The 19,817-nt window shown below is 37.1% G+C and overlaps 1 protein-coding gene across 4 annotated transcripts in view; it reads right to left on the minus strand.

The window, feature by feature from the left end:
• adcyap1r1a (adenylate cyclase activating polypeptide 1a (pituitary) receptor type I) overlaps positions 1 to 19,487 on the minus strand; it is a 40,462-nt gene extending 20,975 nt beyond the window's left edge. For 2 of the 4 annotated variants that reach the window (XM_081374801.1, XM_081374800.1), the window contains exons 1-4: positions 18,971 to 19,314; positions 16,490 to 16,593; positions 12,017 to 12,122; positions 224 to 331 (exon numbers count right to left, since the gene is read on the minus strand). In XM_081374801.1, coding sequence (XP_081230927.1) covers positions 224 to 331; positions 12,017 to 12,122; positions 16,490 to 16,585 — 310 coding nt within the window. In that variant the 5' untranslated portion in view covers positions 16,586 to 16,593; positions 18,971 to 19,314. Of the gene's footprint in view, positions 1 to 223; positions 332 to 12,016; positions 12,123 to 16,489; positions 16,594 to 18,970 lie in introns of all 4 variants that reach the window. The other 2 variants (XM_081374802.1, XM_081374803.1) reach the window with 2 other exon arrangements.
• Positions 19,488 to 19,817: the final 330 nt, after the last annotated feature.

A 19,817-nucleotide genomic window follows, 5' to 3' on the forward strand; every position in this document is an offset into this window, starting at 1 on the left:
TGAAGGATCATGTGACACTGAAGTCTGGAGTAATAATGCTGAAAATTCATCTTTGCATCACAGGAATAAATTACATATATTAGGTATACCAAAATATGTTGGTAACACTTTACAATAAGGTCTCATAATGAGCAGTATTTATTCATCTTTTTGCAGTATTTATTCAATACTTTGTACTTGTAAGTATAGAGTTTTTAAATACATTACTATGAATGTCTCTCACCCTCCTCTGGACTCATGAAATCAAAGAGCGCGGGACAGCTGACCTCCACGACCTCACCGACATCCGCCGGCTGCCAGCAAGTCAGATTGTCCCACTCCCATGGACACTCTGAGAACAACACAACAATTTTCACATTAGTACACATCGCATCTGACAGGAGCTAGTTGTTTTTTAAGTGTAGGGACTGCTTTTACCAGAGATTTAAAGGCCTCTTTGAAAAAAGTATGGTAATAAAAAAAAAAAAAAACTCAAATAAAAATAAAACAGTTAACAGCTTGCATAAATCTCATTACAATGTTTGCAAATTATTTATTATTGTACCATATATAATATTGTTTTCAACATGTACCATGGTATTATCTGAACTACCCTAGAGTCCCAAGTAATAATAATAATTTGAAATTAATAATTCAAAAGCAAATTGCTATATACAGTGCTATGCATACGTTTAGACACCCATGCTAAAGTTGACTAAAAAGAGGAATAAAAAATCATCTTTTGGAAATTGAACTTAATGCCTTAATTAAAAAAATTAGGAAAAATCCAACCTTTAAGGACACCAATTTTCTTTGTGAATGAATAATGTATCGTAAATAAATAAATGTTCTTCCTTAAAATACAGGGTGCATAAGTTTGGACACCCCTATGTTAAATTCCCATAGAGGCAGCGGATTTTTATTTTTAAAGGCCAGTTACTTCATGGATCCAGGATACTATGCATCCTGATAAAGTTCCCTTAGCCTTTGGAATTAAAATAGCCCCACATCATCACATAGCCTTCACCATACCTAGAGATTGGCATGGTTTTATTTCAGTTAGCCTAATAGCTGGTTTGATTTGCATTGAGAGATGATCTTATGGAAAGTACCCCATGCCAATCTCTAGGTATGGTGAAGGCTATGTGATGATGTGGGGCTATTTTAATTCCAAAGGCCAAGGGAACTTTATCAGGATGCATAGTATCCTGGATCCATGAAGTAACTGGCCTTAAAAAATAAAAATCTGCCTGTCTCTATGGGAATTTAACATAGGGGTGTCCAAACGTATGCACCCTGTATTTCAAGGAAGAACATTTATTTATTTACGATACATTATTCATTCACAAAGAAAATTGGTGTCCTTAAAGGTTGGATTTTTCCTAATTTTTTAAATTAAGGCATTAAGTTCAATTTCCAAAAGATGATTTTTTATTCCTCTTTTTAGTCAACTTTAGCATGGGTGTCTAAACTTATGCATAGCACTGTAGGAAACACTTTACAATAAGGTCTCATAATTCATTAAAGATAATACCTAATATTTTTTTCTTCTATTTGTGCAAAATGGATTAAGCCCCAAATAGGCTAATATATTTTAAAAGCAATCATTGGTGAAAAAAAAAACAGGCTTTATGATGCCATATACTGTTTATTATAGAGGATTGTAATAGATGAGAAGCTCGTTCCAGGGACGGAAAGTCTTGGCCAATAACATGCTCGGGAAAAACGTGATTGCAAATATTGAACATATAAAAAAATGTTCACGACTCCGCAGTGACGCTGCTGACGTGTTATCTGGTGCGCCCGAGCTTCGTTTACAGTCTGAGGGAGACGTACACTGTATTCAAGCTATTCTACATTGTTTGTATTTTGGTATTGCTATATTTTTTAAAATGGTGCGTAAATGTGCATGTCGAGAGCGTCAGCAGTGTTAACTAGTTAACTAATGTTAACAAATGAAAGCATACCTTCGATAGATGGGCCTACCAGTAAGAGTTTACAGTAAGGTTTCATTCATCAAAAACCAAGTCTTCCTGAAAACCCTAATGCCGAATTACATCTGGACTCCTGACATTATAACAGATGTCTCCGTTTAATTCTCAATTATACCGAGGCCTTTTAAGATTAGCTCTTGAGGGGAAGCCAAGGTGAATGTGAATGTAACCAGCAGGGGGCATCAGCACGGGTTCCTGTGACTCAGCGCCTGCCCGAGGACGTGAACATGATCAATATGTGATATGGATCAGAATCCATCACACTCAGAACTGCATTTGACTCCTCGTTTCCCTCAGCTCATTACAGAAATGATTCTAGAATTAATTACAGAAATGCTTCCCACTCAATCTAGTGGCAAAGAGAGGATGCAAAAGATGAAGGAAAGAACGTGGAGATTCTTGATGCTGTCAGAACATCGACAACAGCTTTTGAAATGAAACGTCGGCAGATTTTGATTTGAATGTGTCTATTTCTGTTCATTAACACAGAAGCATTTATGACGCATTCATTTATTCTATTGCAAACCATTTCATTCTATTGTAATGAAAGAAAAATTCAAGATTGAAACATTATTTCAACTGATTTTCAACAGGAGAAATGAAAACAAACATCTCCAGAGTTTCAGAACAGACCTTTATGTCTCAGACTCAGATATCAAACTAAAGGCAGAGATCTGAACACTATAAATACTAAATATAAATCTGAGTCTCAAAATGAAGACTACAAATATGAACTAAATGAATGAATGAATGCATAGTAAGCTAATTCTATAAATCAATTCTATTAATACTATAAATACAAAAAAATAAACACACACACACACACACACACACACACACACACACACACACACACACACACACACACACACACACACACACACACACACACACACACACACACACATGTTGGGGTTGTTTTATGGGGACTTTCCATAGACATAATGGCTTTTATACTGTACAAACTGTATATTCCATCTCCTAACCCTAAACCTATCCATCACAGTAGACATTCTGCATTTTTACATTTTCAAAAAACATCACTTATATGATTTATAAGCTGCTTTCCTCATGGGGACCAGAAAATGGGGACAAGGATTTCAGATATTGCCAAAATGTAGGTTTTACCTAAGCCAGACACACGCACACGCGCGCACACACACACACACACACACACACACACACACACACACACATAAAAATACAATCCGGATTAATATGATAAATCCCTAATATTTGTTTCATTTGAATCATAACTGAAGCAACATTCAAGAAATAATTTTCTTCTGGGAACTCTCCATGGAAAAATAACATTTCTCTACAGCTCATTTCACAAAACTGATCAGTGAAAACTTATATTAACATAATTATAATTCATGAACATGTGGTTAGATGTTTTGCTAACTCACATGAGAAAAGAACAATGAATCACGCTGTTGTTCAGAGGATGGAATGAAGTCATAGTTACTTTGGCCAAGACCCAAGAGCCTGATTAACTAAAAGTTGTACATAAAGTTTGATTAGGGTCTCTAGAGCAACATTCAGTTTCTCCGCACACACACACACAGCCTGTCTGTTGTTTCTATATGAGAGTTAATATGCGAAGTGAAAGTGGAGAGCACTAGGTTTTGTCTGTCAGGCGGCGCATGTTCTTTAGCACAGATCTCCAACCAATCTGGACATAAAGCCAATTACGTGAAAGGCCAAACGAGAGCTCGCTAAACCAGCGGGAGAGAGCAAGAGAGAGAGACGGAAGAATAGTGAACTAACCAGACACAGATAAAAGTCTTCATATTGACACGGAATATTGACTCTCTGAATCATTTCTACTGAAAACTCTCTAAAGCGATCAGCTTTAGATGAACACATCTGCTCATATCAGAGACTGACTCACTGCTATAAAGGTCATTGCTAAGATCGTAATCAGTTTATTGGTGAGATTTTGCCGATTGGACTCGAAGACTAATTAAAAGTGTGACGTCATTGATGAGTCATGAGCCCAAAGGGCATACTGCTGTTTTAGCATTAACGTCATTAGAGCGTCATTCATGCTAAAGAACATTTCAAAAAGGATTAAACCAAACACAAATATAGAATAAGCTGTTAGTATACTGATGCATTTACTATTTTTGAAGAAAAAAAAAAGCATGCAAAGAAGTATTCAGTGTGCAATGATGAAAAAAATCTCTTTCAGTAATTGAAATAAAGCTGAAATAAAATTAAATAAAATACACTTTTTTTCTTTTAAAGTGAACAATGGAAAGATGCCTTTACAACTGACTAAAATACATAAGTTGAAGTATTAAAACCGCTCAAACTAAAACTGACATAAAAATACACTTAGGCTACATAAAACATATTTTAAAGAAATAAAAACGAACACTATTACACATTTAAAAATAAAACCTAAATCAAAATATTAATAAATTCTACAATAGTAGGCTATAATAAAACTAATAGTAGGCTATATAAATAATACCAGAATAACAGTCACATTAGCTCATTTTGCATACATTTAATTCAAATGTGTTCCCATTTATCATCTTTCAAATTTGACATTATATATTAAGATCTTTTGAAGATTTTTTTTAAATCCCGATTCTGTGTAAAATGTCTGATCTTTTGGTAGCAGTGTTAGTATCATTGAGGAACTATTTTAGGCCTGGTTTCACAGACAGAGCTTCGATTAAACTGGGATTAGGCCGTAGTTCAATTAGGACATTTAAGTAACGTGCCTTAGAAAACTTACGTGTGTGCATCTTGAGATAAAACAATGGCACTTATATATTTAAAGATGTATCAGTGCAAGTTGCTTTCAATAGAAACAGTTTGGGACTAGGCTTAAAGGGTTAGTTCACCCAAAAATTACAAAAAATTTGTTATCATTTACTCAAAAGACTTTCGTTCATCTTTAGAACACAAATGAAAATCTTTTTAATAAAATCTGAGAGATTTCTGTCCCTCCATTGAAAGCTACGCAACTATAACTATGACGCTTCAAAGGGTTCATAAAGATATCGTAATACTAATCCATATGAATTGAGAGGCTATCTGAAGAGACTCAATCGCTTTATATGATGAACAGATTTAATTTAGGCTTTGACTCACAATAAACATTGATCAGCAAACATAAACAGGTCAAACGTGCTGCGTAACGCGAGAATGAACCTCATTGGTTCTTGCAAAAGTTCAAACGTGCTGCGTAACACGAGTATGAACCTCATTGGTTCTTGAAAAGTTCAAACGTGCTGCGTAACACGAGAATGAACCTCATTGGTTCTTGAAAAGTTCAAACGTGCTGCGTAACACAAGAATGAACCTCATTGGTTCTTGCAAAAGTTCAAACGTGCTGCGTAACACGAGAATGAACCTCATTGGTTCTTGCTGAAGCTCAAACGTGATGCGTAACAAGAATGAACCTCATTGGTTCTTGCAGAAGCTCAAACGTGCTGCGTAACACGAGTATGAACCTCATTGGTTCTTGCAGAAGCTCAAACGTGATGCGTAACACGAGTATGAACCTCATTGGTTCTTGAAAAGTTCAAACGTGCTGCGTAACACAAGAATGAACCTCATTGGTTCTTGCAAAAGTTCAAACGTGCTGCGTAACACGAGAATGAACCTCATTGGTTCTTGCTGAAGCTCAAACGTGATGCGTAACAAGAATGAACCTCATTGGTTCTTGCAGAAGCTCAAACGTGCTGCGTAACACGAGTATGAACCTCATTGGTTCTTGCAGAAGCTCAAACGTGATGCGTAACACGAGTATGAACCTCATTGGTTCTTGAGGAAGCTCAAACGTGATGCGTAACAAGAATGAACCTCATTGGTTCTTGCAGAAGCTCAAACGTGCTGCGTAACACGAGTATGAACCTCATTGGTTCTTGCAGAAACTCAAACGTGATGCGTAACACGAGAATGAACCTCATTGGTTCTTGCAAAAGTTCAAACGTGCTGCGTAACACGAGAATGAACCTCATTGGTTCTTGCTGAAGCTCAAACGTGCTGCGTAACGCGAGAATGAACCTCATTGGTTCTTGCAGAAGCTCAAACGTGATGCATAACAAGAATGAACCTCATTGGTTCTTGCAGAAGCTCAAACGTGATGCGTAACAAGAATGAACCTCATTGGTTCTTGCAGAAGCTCAAACGTGATGCATAACAAGAATGAACCTCATTGGTTCTTGCAGAAGCTCAAACGTGATGCGTAACACGAGTATGAACCTCATTGGTTCTTGAGGAAGCTCAAACGTGATGCGTAACACGAGTATGAACCTCATTGGTTCTTGAGGAAGCTCAAACGTGATGCGTAACAAGAAGGAACCTCATTGGTTCTTGCAGAAGCTCAAACGTGATGCGTAACAAGAATGAACCTCATTGGTTCTTGCAGAAGCTCAAACGTGATGCGTAACAAGAATGAACCTCATTGGTTTCTTGCAGAAGCTCAAACGTGATGCTTAACAAGAATGAACCTCATTGGTTCTTGCAGAAGCTCAAACGTGCTGCGTAACACAAGAATGAACCTCACTGGTTCTTGCAGAAGCTCAAACGTGATGCGTAACACGAGTATGAACCTCATTGGTTCTTGCAGAAGCTCAAACGTCCTGCGTAACACCAGAATGAACCTCACTGGTTCTTGCAGAAGCTCAAACGTGCTGCGTAACACAAGAATGAACCTCATTGGTTCTTGCAGAAGCTCAAACGTGCTGCGTAACACAAGAATGAACCTCATTGGTTCTTGCAGAAGCTCAAACGTCCTGCGTAACACCAGAATGAACCTCACTGGTTCTTGCTGAAGCTCAAACGTCCTGCGTAACACGAGAATGAACCTCATTGGTTCTTGCAGAAGCTCAAACGTGCTGCGTAACACGAGAATGAACCTCATTGGTTCTTGCAGAAGTTCAAACGTGCTGCGTAACACAAGAATGAATCTCATTGGTTCTTGCAGAAGTTCAAACGTGATGCGTAACACGAGTATGAACCTCATTGGTTCTTGAGGAAGCTCAAACGTGATGCGTAACAAGAATGAACCTCATTGGTTCTTGCAGAAGCTCAAACGTGCTGCGTAACACAAGAATGAACCTCACTGGTTCTTGCAGAAGCTCAAACGTGATGCGTAACACGAGTATGAACCTCATTGGTTCTTGCAGAAGCTCAAACGTGCTGCGTAACACAAGAATGAACCTCATTGGTTCTTGCAGAAGCTCAAACGTGCTGCGTAACACAAGAATGAACCTCACTGGTTCTTGCAGAAGCTCAAACGTCCTGCGTAACACCAGAATGAACCTCATTGGTTCTTGCAGAAGCTCAAACGTGCTGCGTAACACAAGAATGAACCTCATTGGTTCTTGCAGAAGCTCAAACGTCCTGCGTAACACCAGAATGAACCTCACTGGTTCTTGCTGAAGCTCAAACGTCCTGCGTAACACGAGAATGAACCTCATTGGTTCTTGCAGAAGCTCAAACGTGCTGCGTAACACGAGAATGAACCTCATTGGTTCTTGCAGAAGTTCAAACGTGCTGCGTAACACAAGAATGAATCTCATTGGTTCTTGCAGAAGTTCAAACGTGATGCGTAACACGAGTATGAACCTCATTGGTTCTTGAGGAAGTTCAAACGTGCTGCGTAACACAAGAATGAATCTCATTGGTTCTTGCAGAAGTTCAAACGTGATGCGTAACACGAGAATGAACCTCATTGGTTCTTGCAGAAGCTCAAACGTGCTGCGTAACACGAGAATGAACCTCATTGGTTCTTGCAGAAGTTCAAACGTGCTGCGTAACACAAGAATGAATCTCATTGGTTCTTGCAGAAGCTCAAACGTGATGCGTAACACGAGAATGAACCTCATTGGTTCTTGCAGAAGCTCAAACGTGCTGCGTAACACGAGAATGAACCTCATTGGTTCTTGCAGAAGCTCAAACGTGCTGCGTAACACGAGAATGAACCTCATTGGTTCTTGCAGAAGCTCAAACGTGCTGCGTAACACGAGAATGAACCTCATTGGTTCTTGCAGAAGCTCAAACGTGCTGCGTAACACGAGAATTAACCTCACTGGTTCTTGTACGTCAAGCGAACATGCTTGAGCATCCATTTATCACATGATGTGTGAGTTGATGAATGTTTATATGTGAATAAAAGCCTAAATTAAACCTGTTCATCATATAAAGTGATCAAATCTCTTGGACCAAAATTGGACCAATAATGATGATTATTTGTAGCTGTGTTGTCTTGCTTACGCTAATAGTCCAAATGACACTAGTATCACTCTCGCTCACTATCTCTTTTGTTTTCTCTCTCTGTCTCATTTTGTCTCTCTCACACACTTGATTTTTCTGTCTGCATCTGTCAATCTCCTCCTCTCCCCCCTCTTGCAAACGTGGCTGTTTTATTTCCGGCTAAATGATTTTCTGCCTGCGCAGCGATGAGCCTGCTGTGCTTTAAGGAACAGGAGAGGATGAGGATCAATGAAGCAGATGTAAACAGGCTGCACACAGAGGTCATTCCTCCAAAATACTCCGAGACGTGGCCCCTGAAAGTATGCGGATACTAAAGTCACTCGAGTGTAAAAATGTCACTGCATTATATGCACAAAATATCAAACCAACCATTTACTCTAAAGATGGATTACATAAGCACACATTTCAAACTAAATATTTCACAACAGAAGTTTATTAGGCCATGTCAATTGATCAAATGCATTTAAAGGTTTAAATTGCAGGTCTCTGTACTCAGATTTACCTTGAGTTCACTAAAACCATGTCAGTCAGCGATAAGTGAGCATGAGTATTTTGCTGCTACAACATCTTTCTTCCCCAGTAAGAGCTTTCAATATAACAAGGTCTTCAATTACTGCAGTTTTAATGGTTTTCACATATCTTGAAACTGACGCCTAATTCTCAGCTGGTAAGCATGTTGCTCTCCGTTGCGGTTGAGGGTACTATTGTCGTCTAATTAGCTTAACCGCCCCCAGAGGATGCTGATTGGACGGCTAAAATTTGCCAAGAGTTTAATGGGTTTGAAGTGAAACGTGAGGGAGATGTGCCTCAACACACGAAGCCAAACATTTTACCTACTTGTACATCAAATTTGTTAAAGTTGCTAGTTTATTTTGCACTTCACAGAGCATTTTTAATTTAAGACTGTTGTGGAAAACTTTGGTACCAGTTTACTCAAAGCCTTTATGTACATTCATAATATATGTTATAATGCACTATATCTTACCATGAATAATTGTTACCAAAGTAAAAATACATTCCTTGTTGCATCTGAAATTGATTGTCCGCATGTGTTTTAATGAATTATACTGTCTAATGGATTTTTCAATTTATAGATAAGAATTATAATGCATTATAACTGTGGTTACAATTATTCATGAGATCATACAATGCAATATAAGGTGCATTACAAGGCATACAATACATTCATAATGCATTATATAAAAAGGCTTTAAATAAAGTGTTACTAAACCTTTTATATTACTTAACATTTAGGTTCGCATACACTGGCATTCAAAAGTTTGGTTTTTTTATTATTATTATTATTTTTTTTAACAACTCTCTTATGCTCACCAATGCTGCATTTATTTAATAAAAAAATAAAATAAAGTGAAAACAGTACAATTCAAAATGACTGTTTTCTATTTGAATATACTTTCAAATGTAATGTATTCCTGTGATGCAAAGCTGATTTTTCAGCATCATTACAAACATTTCTGATTATTATCAATGTTAAAAACTGTTGTGCTGATACATTTTTTTTTCGGGATTCTTTGATGAATAGAAAGTTCAAAAGAATTTCACATAATATTTCAACAAAAATATTTTGTAGCATTCTAAATGTCTTTACTGTCAGTTTTGATATTTAATGCATCCCTGGAGAACAAAAATATGAATTTCTTATACTAAGCCCAAACTTTTGAATAGTAGTGTACATTTAAAACACAGATTTCACCTCATTTTTGTACATCTGAAAAAGTCTAAAGAGGACCATCCCAAAAAAACACATCCATTCGCTGTGGAAACAAACAGCTTAAAACCAGTCTAAAAGGAAATCAACTCTATTTACCGCTGATGTCTGAAAAGAAAAGTTGAGTCTGCTCTGAAAAGAATAACACTGACAATATACATTAAATGCAAATGGCACAGCACTGCGCATCTGGTTAAGTTGCATTGTGGTGGTTATTGAATAACATGCAGGTTTTTGCGCTGAAATTCCACATGCAAACTTTCACTGTTCAGTCTTTCTAGCAACTCAAGCTGTTTCACACCTTATAATCTGTTATTTTCTGCTCCAAACAATCCGAAATATCTGGAGTGTCCTTGAGGCTGTAAACATATGAGTCAGAGTCAAAGTGCTTTCTCTCCATCTTCCTCTTCCCCCCTCGGCCCATTTATCCACATCTCGCTGTATGAGTCCTCCAGCTCTCACAGAAATAACTTATCTTCTGTGTAATTGCTGACGGGTGTCACAGCCCTGCTTCCTGTTTACCACAACACCTGAATACCTCTATGGGGACGGATGACACATTTAGTGTATGGTGAGCAAAATGAACCCAATATATGAAAGTTCTAGTTAAGTCAGTGAGGAAGAGATGGAGAATCATGACTAATTCATTTTAAAGAAGGGCTGATAGCAAGAAAGAGCTATGAAGTACAGAATGGAATACATGCGACTTGATATGCTGCACTGCATCTGTTCCGAATCATTTCCATGGATCAAATTACTCAATTCAATGAATCGGTTAAAAAAAAGTTCTCCTGCATGGTCCCTGACATCCCCGCCTGGCATATTACAGGCCCTTAAACAATCCATTAGAGAAGCTTTTACAATATTACTGTTTTTTTCTAACCAAATAAGTGCAATCTTGGTTAGCAGAAAAGACTTATTTCAAGAACATCACTGACCTCAAGCTTTTGAACGGTAGTGTACCAAAAAGGTTAGCAAGTTTTAAAAAAATGCTACATAACATTTTTAACTGTAATCAGCTATTAAAGCTACAATATGTATGATTTTTGTAATAGAATATCAAAAAATTAATTGAATACTTAAAATATCCCAAAAGTTCCCAAAGATTTTTAATTTCAGAGAAATTCCAGTTTTAAATAATGGCTCGTCCCTGCACACTTGTCGCCTGTCAATGACGTAATATCCGCGTTATCCCTGGTTTCTGCCATAGTATATCGTACTGCCATAGTAACCATGGCGACAGAGGTGGACAACTGTGTTACGTCTAGCGGCACGCTCACGCTGTTGTTGTTTAGTTCAAACATTATGGACCATGGCAAGCAGACTTTGGGACAAAAGGAGAACTAAAACGAGGATCAATATCAGTGTGGCGTTTTCGAGATGCCGAGAGCTCATGTCCGCGACTAACTCCGACTTGACAGAGACGCGCAAATGTACATAAAACTAATCAATGTTATATAGCTCAACATGATGAAATGTTAGAATATGATCAGTATGTTATTCTAATGTTGATCTAGCTTACTGCTAGTCTCATACAGATAAACTAACACATAGAATAACATTATAACTTTCAACACACTCAAATGCTGTTTAGTGTGATAGTGTAGAGCAAGTGAAACAGCGCTGTGTTACCTCACAAGTTTAATTCGTTATAAACTGCCCTGTGTGAGTAGTAATTCTGCACTTGCGGGTAAGTTAGTTCGGTAGAATGAAATGTCCTTATTCCTTTATATCCGCGGGACTCGCGTGTGGCGCTGATATCTGTCTCTCATTAACAATCGCGACCTAAGAGGTTAGCGACCCCAGCTGCGGAAAAAAATACATATTGTAGCTTTAAAGTAACTTATTTTTTGCCACATCAGTCAAATCCTTTGCTCATTTAAAATCCTCTCACTATCAGCTTACTGATCCACGGCTCGTTTTGAGTTCGACATGCGCAAAAGAGACGGTTCTGTTTTTACGCAGTCCGACAAAAATTTGTCTAGAAAGAGAACAATAACACTGATATTGTTTCCTGTTCATCTTTCACTATAATTGGAAGGTCAAGTCAAACGCATTACATCATGTCTCTTACCAAAGTTTTCGTCATCTTTGCGGTCATGTAGAGCCATTCGCTCCAAGCATCTCTCCTCCTCGCGCTTGATGACACAGTTGGGGATCTCAGAATGTATGGGGCACATCTGGAACAACAAAGATTAAAAATAAACCAAAACCACACAAGAGCAATACCAACAAACAGCAGCAGTGGAGAGGATGAATTCACGCCAAAAAAAAAAAACTAATTGGGGGTAAAAAGAAAAAAAAAAACGTTCACATACTTTATCTTTTATAGAAGTTGTGTTATTTCTGTCTCTGCCATACATGGTTTGATACCAAGTTGGATTGAATGTCCATCTCTGTAAAAATCCAGCTAAAACAGGTCATTTTACATGGTTTCTAGCTGGTCTAAATGGTTATAAGTGGATCAAGCTGGTTAGAAGCTGTCCTTGACCACCAAGAACCAGCACCCCAAGCCAGCTGCTACATTTCAAAAGCCAGTTTAAGCTGGTATAACCTGGTTTGATATCACTGTCCAATCCACATCTAACCAAATATCTATTTGTAACCAACAAGAAGACATGGAGTACCAATGATGTTTGTGATATGATACCTGTTGATCAGAAAGCATAAATATAATTGATCTAAATTGTAAAGCAATGTGTGCAGCTGAGGTTTCTTGGACACATTTCTGTTGCCAAACTCTTGTAGTATGCATATAAAAACAATGATTTGTCTGTAGTTGGATGTGAATTATACGGCATTTACTAATTGATGGGGGTCAATTTAAATGAGTTTGAGTTTGAAGTTTATTTGCTAGTTGTACAAGCACATCCAATACGAGTGCATGGGAATTTTTGAGCAAAGCTCTTAGAATCAACAGTAAAATAAAGAAATAATTAATTAATAGAGCTATTAAGGCTATACACACAATAAATAAGAACTAAAAAGTACAGTACACTATAGACATGCAATGAAAAACACAATATAAAAGAGTTACTTCCATACAAGGATATTGCAGATTTTGCTCATTTAAATCTATAATAAAGTTCCAAATAAACTGATGTACTGTCCATTGATCCTAATGGAAGGCACTTGAGCAGCCAACTGTTGCCATGGTTACCTCCGACTGCAACTGAGGGAAAATACATGCTCTGAGTAACTTGTAATCTTGTGGTTACTCAAACGTCGTTCTGTGAAAATCCTAACATTTCGACTGTAATGTGTAGCTATAGGGGTGGGCGATATGATGAAAATCATATAATTTTATTATAAAATTAATTTTATTTCACAATAACGTCAATATATCACAATTTAGTTATTTTTTATAGGTTTTTATAAATCTTTAGTTAAAGGAGAACTCCGGTCAATTTTAACATTGAACTCATTTTATTGTACATTTGGAGTGCTGTCAATACAGAGAACAACGACAAAAATCGATGTTGCCTACACCGAGTTATTCTATTTTTAAAATTTGCACCCTGTTGACTTCAATGGGGCAATGTTTAAACCTGCTTTTAGGCTCTTAACATCCTTGATGTGTCATTACAAGTGCACAGAAAATGTGAGTGATTCCTTCTGAGTGAACACGAGTGGATCTGACTGCAGTAGATGTGAAAGATATGTATAAAAATGATGTTATTTAAGCCAGCGCAAATACCTGTTTACATCCTGTTTTTCGGTTGAAGTCCAAAGTAGTCGATTGCCGAGTTCACGCGCATAGGTTTCGTTACCAATGATCACGCGCGTGAACTCGGCAATATATTTTTATATAACAACTTTTTGATACCATTGAAATTTCATAATTCTCATCACCAATTTCAATATCACAAAAAAAAAAAAAACGAATACTCTAGCCTAAGTAAAGAATAAAAAATCTCAAACTTATACTGAAGACAAGTAAACAGTCAGTGATAAAATAAGAACAAAGAAACAAATTAAAAGCAATAGGGCAAAACTACAATAGAACAAAGACACAATATAAGAAATAGACCTACCTGAAAAACTTCAAGCACTAGATATAAAAACTACATACTACATGAATTGTATAATGTAAATAAATGCACAAAAACACACTGCTGTCATGTCTAGTTTTGAGTTTTGTTTCATATCCTTTATCTTTTAGGTTTTGTTCCAGGTTCTTGTCATGTGACTTCCTTGCCCTCATGTGATCCTGTTATGTGCCTCCTTGTTTTATGTTATGTCATTGGTTCTCATTGGTTTGATTGTGCACGTGTCCCGTGTTTGCTCTTTAGTTTCATTGTTCCCTTGTGTAGTATTGTCCCCGTAACTGCTGTGCGGTGAGTTTTATGTCAAGTTATGGTCAAGTTTAATTTTCAAGTCGAGCTAAGTCTTGGTTTTTTTGTATTTGTTTATGTTTTGGATCAATAAAAACTGCACTTGGGTTCTCACAACACTCGCCTCCAGTGGATCTAGTACAACTGCATAGTCTTTACTGTGCAAATTAAATATATATATATATATATATATATATATATATATATATATATATATATATATATTCTTATTAAAGTTACAAAGCAGATCTATTAGGCTGCCATCACTTTAAGACCTTATGGATCTAATATACTGATACACATGCGCTTTCTTTCTCAACTATTTACATTCATTTAAAACATAAATGGCTGTTTACAAGGATACTTGCAAACGCAAAGACAGGCATTTTGACACGTCAATGTGTCTATTTGACCGTTCAAGCTCATTAAGTTGCCAAAAATAACTAATTTCAGCACTCGCGCGCTGTATATACCGAAATGAGTTCCTTTTCGCTGCTTATTGCACTTCAATGGGTTAAAACGTAAGATTACTAGTCTCAAGAAAATCATCTGAGAAACAGGAGACTATAGCAAACATATTCTTGATGTCTAAAAGAAGATTCTAATTTGTGATTTTTCTTTGTGCTATTAGACAAAGAGTATATGAATGGCCCCTTTTGCATGTGTATTATCTCTCATTCTAAAGGCAGAAGCTCAACATTTCACATGCATGTATTTATTGATATACTGAGTAAAATGAATGACATGCTGAGTAAAATCTCATGTTTGAGTCATTAAATGCAGTAGATTCACAGAAAGAATCCAGATGGCTCAGTGTGGTCAGCAAAAAACAAAAATGGATCCATCACTCATTGAATTATTTGTGTTTCAGGGAAGATTTTATTTTTGTTGGATGACAGCAGACAGGATCTTTATAGATTGGAGATTTTGAGGTCTGACCCCTGCAGTGACCCCTCCAACTAAGCCTTGAATGTCCCAAAAGGCAAAACTAATGGTCAGGGATCGAGGGTGACCAAAATATATACAGAAAGTTTATTTATCTAAAATATTTAACGCTTCATGTAGTTGTGGGTGATATACTGCTTTGTCTCATATGGCGGTTATGCTCATGTGACGTTGCCGTGCTTTGCCGTCATGAAAGCTTATCATTTACAGTTAAAAAACAGGTGATTTTCCCCCATTCAAACATCTTTTTATCTTTATTTTGACTGAAAAAAAAAAAAAACATTATAGATGAAAGATTAAAGATCAGATGCTCTTGTTACCTCACTGTATGGAAATTACAGAGAACTAACAGAATATTTTTCACAGAACTGTAGCTGTACAGTAGATATCTTCAAAACCACAGGATATGCTTTTCTACCTTTTTTCTTTTTTTAATCAATGCTTGTGTGTTGTTGTTCAGCGATGATGTTCAAAAAAGTCTTTGTTAAAGCGTTGTAAGCCATGAACCAAGCCAATCAGCCACGATGTGAATCATAACATTACAAACTTTGACTTGAAGCAAAAAAGTATTTGAAAATCAGACAAAAATGCATAGGTACAAGACTACAAAGAACTACAATCCCATGAAGCATTGACAACAGCGTAATTAAAAACGATGGAGAAATATAAAACTACTCATATAAAAATGATAATATATATAAAAAAAACTATATTTTAAATTTACTGCACAAATATGCATATATATTTAAATATTTCAGTGTTTTGAGAGTGTAGGTAGATCAACACAATTACATAATTTGCAGTGCTTGGCAGTGGGCGGAGCTAAAGAGATATTTTGGTGTGTCTTGCTTGCTTCAACCCTCTGATTGGTTGAATGGGTAAATGTTTTTTTTTACCATGAATTCTGCTGTTAAACATGATTATTTTAAAACAATGTGGGCCAAAGGCTTCAACAAAAGCAAATACTATTGATTAAGAACCTTGTAGGTCACAGTAAGGCTGTCTATATAAGCGTATGATTTATTGCTAAAATCATTTTCCCTATGGAAAGTTTTTACCTCTGGAACCCGACTGTTGCTCTCTATTGGAAGCTGGTGTCTGTGGTTTAGGGGTTTGCTCAAAACACTAACTTCCAATGAGAAACCATAATAGTGATTCTGGCCATTTAAAACTTCACTGATCGTCACATTTGTAAAAATATAACCATGTGAATCTATGAGAATACAGGCCCAAAGAACACATAAATACATGATCATCTCTGCTCTTACCAAGCTGATGATGAGGAAGAGGACGAGGAAGGACGCTCTTGCCGCCTGTCTATGCATTCTGCTCACGATTGTTCCCAGAGATCTCACGCGCAGCATTATAAAGCCTAAAAGAGAAGGTACATTGTTTTAAAATAGAGAGAAAGAGAGAGAGAGAGAGAGAGAGAGAGAGAGAGAGAGAGAGAGAGAGAGAGAGAGAGAGAGAGAGAGAGAGAGAGAGAGAGAGAGAGAGAGAGAGAGAGAGAGAGAGAGAGAGAGAGAGAGAGAGAGAGCTGCTTCAGTACTATTGGCTACATCATAACACACTGCACCAGAGTAGCTGATGTTCAGTCTGGACCTAACCATCACTACCCAACACAGCCAACCCATCACTGAATCACCCTTACATTCTTTATTATAACCCCATCTCAAATAATCAAATCTCTGATCGCTGAAGTGCGCAGGAACGATGGGGAGGGAGGGGTTTACAGGAAATGTGTGTCGACCAGATTTACTGATCCACAGCGAATCTAAGGAGGTATAATAACCCTTAAGACGAGACCTGTGCGAGGATAGTGAGCGGTCTCCGAGCCCCCGCTGTCTTACTCATCTTTATTAGTTCCCTCAAAAAATGAATAAATGGATGAATCATAGCGAATAAAACACACAGAACGACCACAGATTCAATTACATGCAGCCGAAGAACTCCTTTCTTGCATGATCAGAAGAACAAGAATTCTATGACACCAGTGATTTAAAAGTAAAATAATCTGATTTCACACCGAACCCCTGAAGGTTTGTTCTGGTTGAATGTGAATGCTTTACATTCACTGAGCTCTCCTTTTGTAGGAAATGTACATCTTTTGCTTGCAAATACACTCTTTATATGCTATTTTTGTAACCCTATGGGACGCAAACTTCAAGGAGAGAAAGACAAGAGTGTCAATCAAACAGAAGGGTTTTTTTTATATATATGGATGCAAAACACACTGAGGCTCTGATAACCATCATAACGAGAAGCACAGGGCTGAACACGGCTCTGTTTTGAATGGGCTCTGTGTCTTAAAGCAAAGGCAAAACAGCATCTGGCAATAACAACGACGGTCACTTAACAGTGCATGTTCTTGTATATTTTTATAACGCTAATGCTATTGTGATCTACTGTATTGCTGTAGCCTATTAATGGCGAGGCATCTTTTGCACTACACAAAAAGATACACTGTAACACAAAGAGAAAAGCATCACATTTTCAGCACCAGACCATCACAGAGTGCTTCATATGTTCTTCATATGGTTCATAATGCCAAACCTTTACAAGGTCAAATGTGTGTAAGGATGCTGAATAAAACAGAGGTCAGTACATGCACTTTTTGAACATTTGATTCGTTCTGAGGCAACCATTTGAAAGGGAGTATACAGTGTTTTGCATGGATGTGAAGGCAGCATTAACGTGTGCTGTGACTCACTGCATGCCTTCATATTCACTGCAGAAATCTGGATTGATTTACTGATGATGCATGAGAGAATCCATCAGAATTGTCTGATTATTGCATGGCTTTACACTGGTGCTTTGCTTTAAATGACACTGGCAACATTTCTCTGGCTAATGCGTTTGGTTCATGAGGTGAATATCAGTGTATTGCTGTTTAGATCATATTTCACCCCAAAATTAAAAACAAATATGCATAATGCTATTGAATATACTGTATGTTTATCACACTTTAAGATATTTGAATTATTTTCATTACACTATAACACATTTTTACTCCCTTTGTCGTCAGTGTTAGCCTCAAGAGGTTTTACTTCTGAGTTTGACTGTAATTCTCATTATTCTTAATGATGGTTCTCATTAGATTCTCATTACTGTAATAGAGTAATGAAATCAACCTGTCTGCATAGTTTTTTTTTATTTAGATCAGTAGGCTATACGTTAAAGGTAGCACAACAAACAGAGCCTCGATGTATCAACAATTTACTGTTTAAATAATATATAAATATTTTCTGCATTACAGTCAATTAAAATGTGATGAATTGTCATTCAAATAAGGTCGCAGTTGAAAAAAAAAACGTTTTTATTTTATATTTTAATTGCGATGTGAAATGTAAAATGTTCTGGACGAGCTCGTGAGATTCACCCATTATAGTTTATTAAAAAAAACGCTCATGCTGAGCAACGATTTGCGTCAATCATGTTGGGATGCATTGAAATGCATCATTTTAAAGTGATGATGTTGATGAATCGGTGCATTACAGAAATCATCTTTAAATTACATAACTGAACATATATCAAACAAAGCAAAGCCCAATAATCTCTGCGGTCCCTCATTATTCACTTATCGTTTATTCATGATCAATCCGTCTATAGAAAACACGCGTGAACCGACTGAGAAACATGTCGTTGATAATCGTGTATTATTGTGAACGGAGGTCGCCCACATTCAATGTATCGCAGGAGCACTAGACAGCGATCAATGACTGAAGAAACGCGAAGAAGCGCAAACTCACCATCACAGAATGGCACGCGATGTAATCCTCCTTCTTCTGTATAACGGCTGCAAATGGACGGTTCGCTTCGTGCACCTACGATTGCAACTTTGTCATCCGCGTCTCACATCGACAGACTGAAGTAATGAAGGTCTGTAGAGCACTAGAGGAGCGTGAGACTGAAGAGAGCTCGCGCGCGCGCGCGTGTCTGTGTGTGCTCGGTGATTCCCTCACTGCTGACAATCACCTGCACTGAGAAACACCAGCATCATTCACATTATTAAACCATCACACACTATTATCCATCATCACTGAACCATCATTCACCAACAGTCAACATGTCACAAATAATTGGCATTATGCATTCAGTGCATTTTCTTGTCTTTGTTTTGTGAATTTCTAACTGTGGCATCCATTAACTAATCCTACCACTGACTAGTCAATCTCTAAGATTGCTCTCCAAGACTGAACATCATTATAATCCACTAACTAGTGAACGATTATTGTTTATCATTGCTAAAATCGCTCTTCACTGAACATCATTTTTTAAATAAACCATCACTCACCATTATTTACCATCATTCACCAACTTCATTCAACTTCATGAACCATCATTCATTCAAATCAAGGTTTTTAGTGATTGTGATCATTCATACCATTATTCATCATCACTAATATTGCTTTCCAATATTGAACATCATTTATATATAAATAAGCCATCACTCACTTTTATTCAACATTATTCAACATCACCCATCATTCACCAAGAGTGAACGCTTCACAATTATTCACTAACCTGCATGATGCATTAAATGTATTTTCTTGTATTTCTTTGTTTTGTAGGTTTATAACCCATTAATGAAACGAT

Source organism: Scardinius erythrophthalmus (assembly GCF_964197995.2).
Source record: "Scardinius erythrophthalmus genome assembly, chromosome: 9".
NCBI classification, from domain to species: domain Eukaryota; kingdom Metazoa; phylum Chordata; class Actinopteri; order Cypriniformes; family Leuciscidae; genus Scardinius; species Scardinius erythrophthalmus.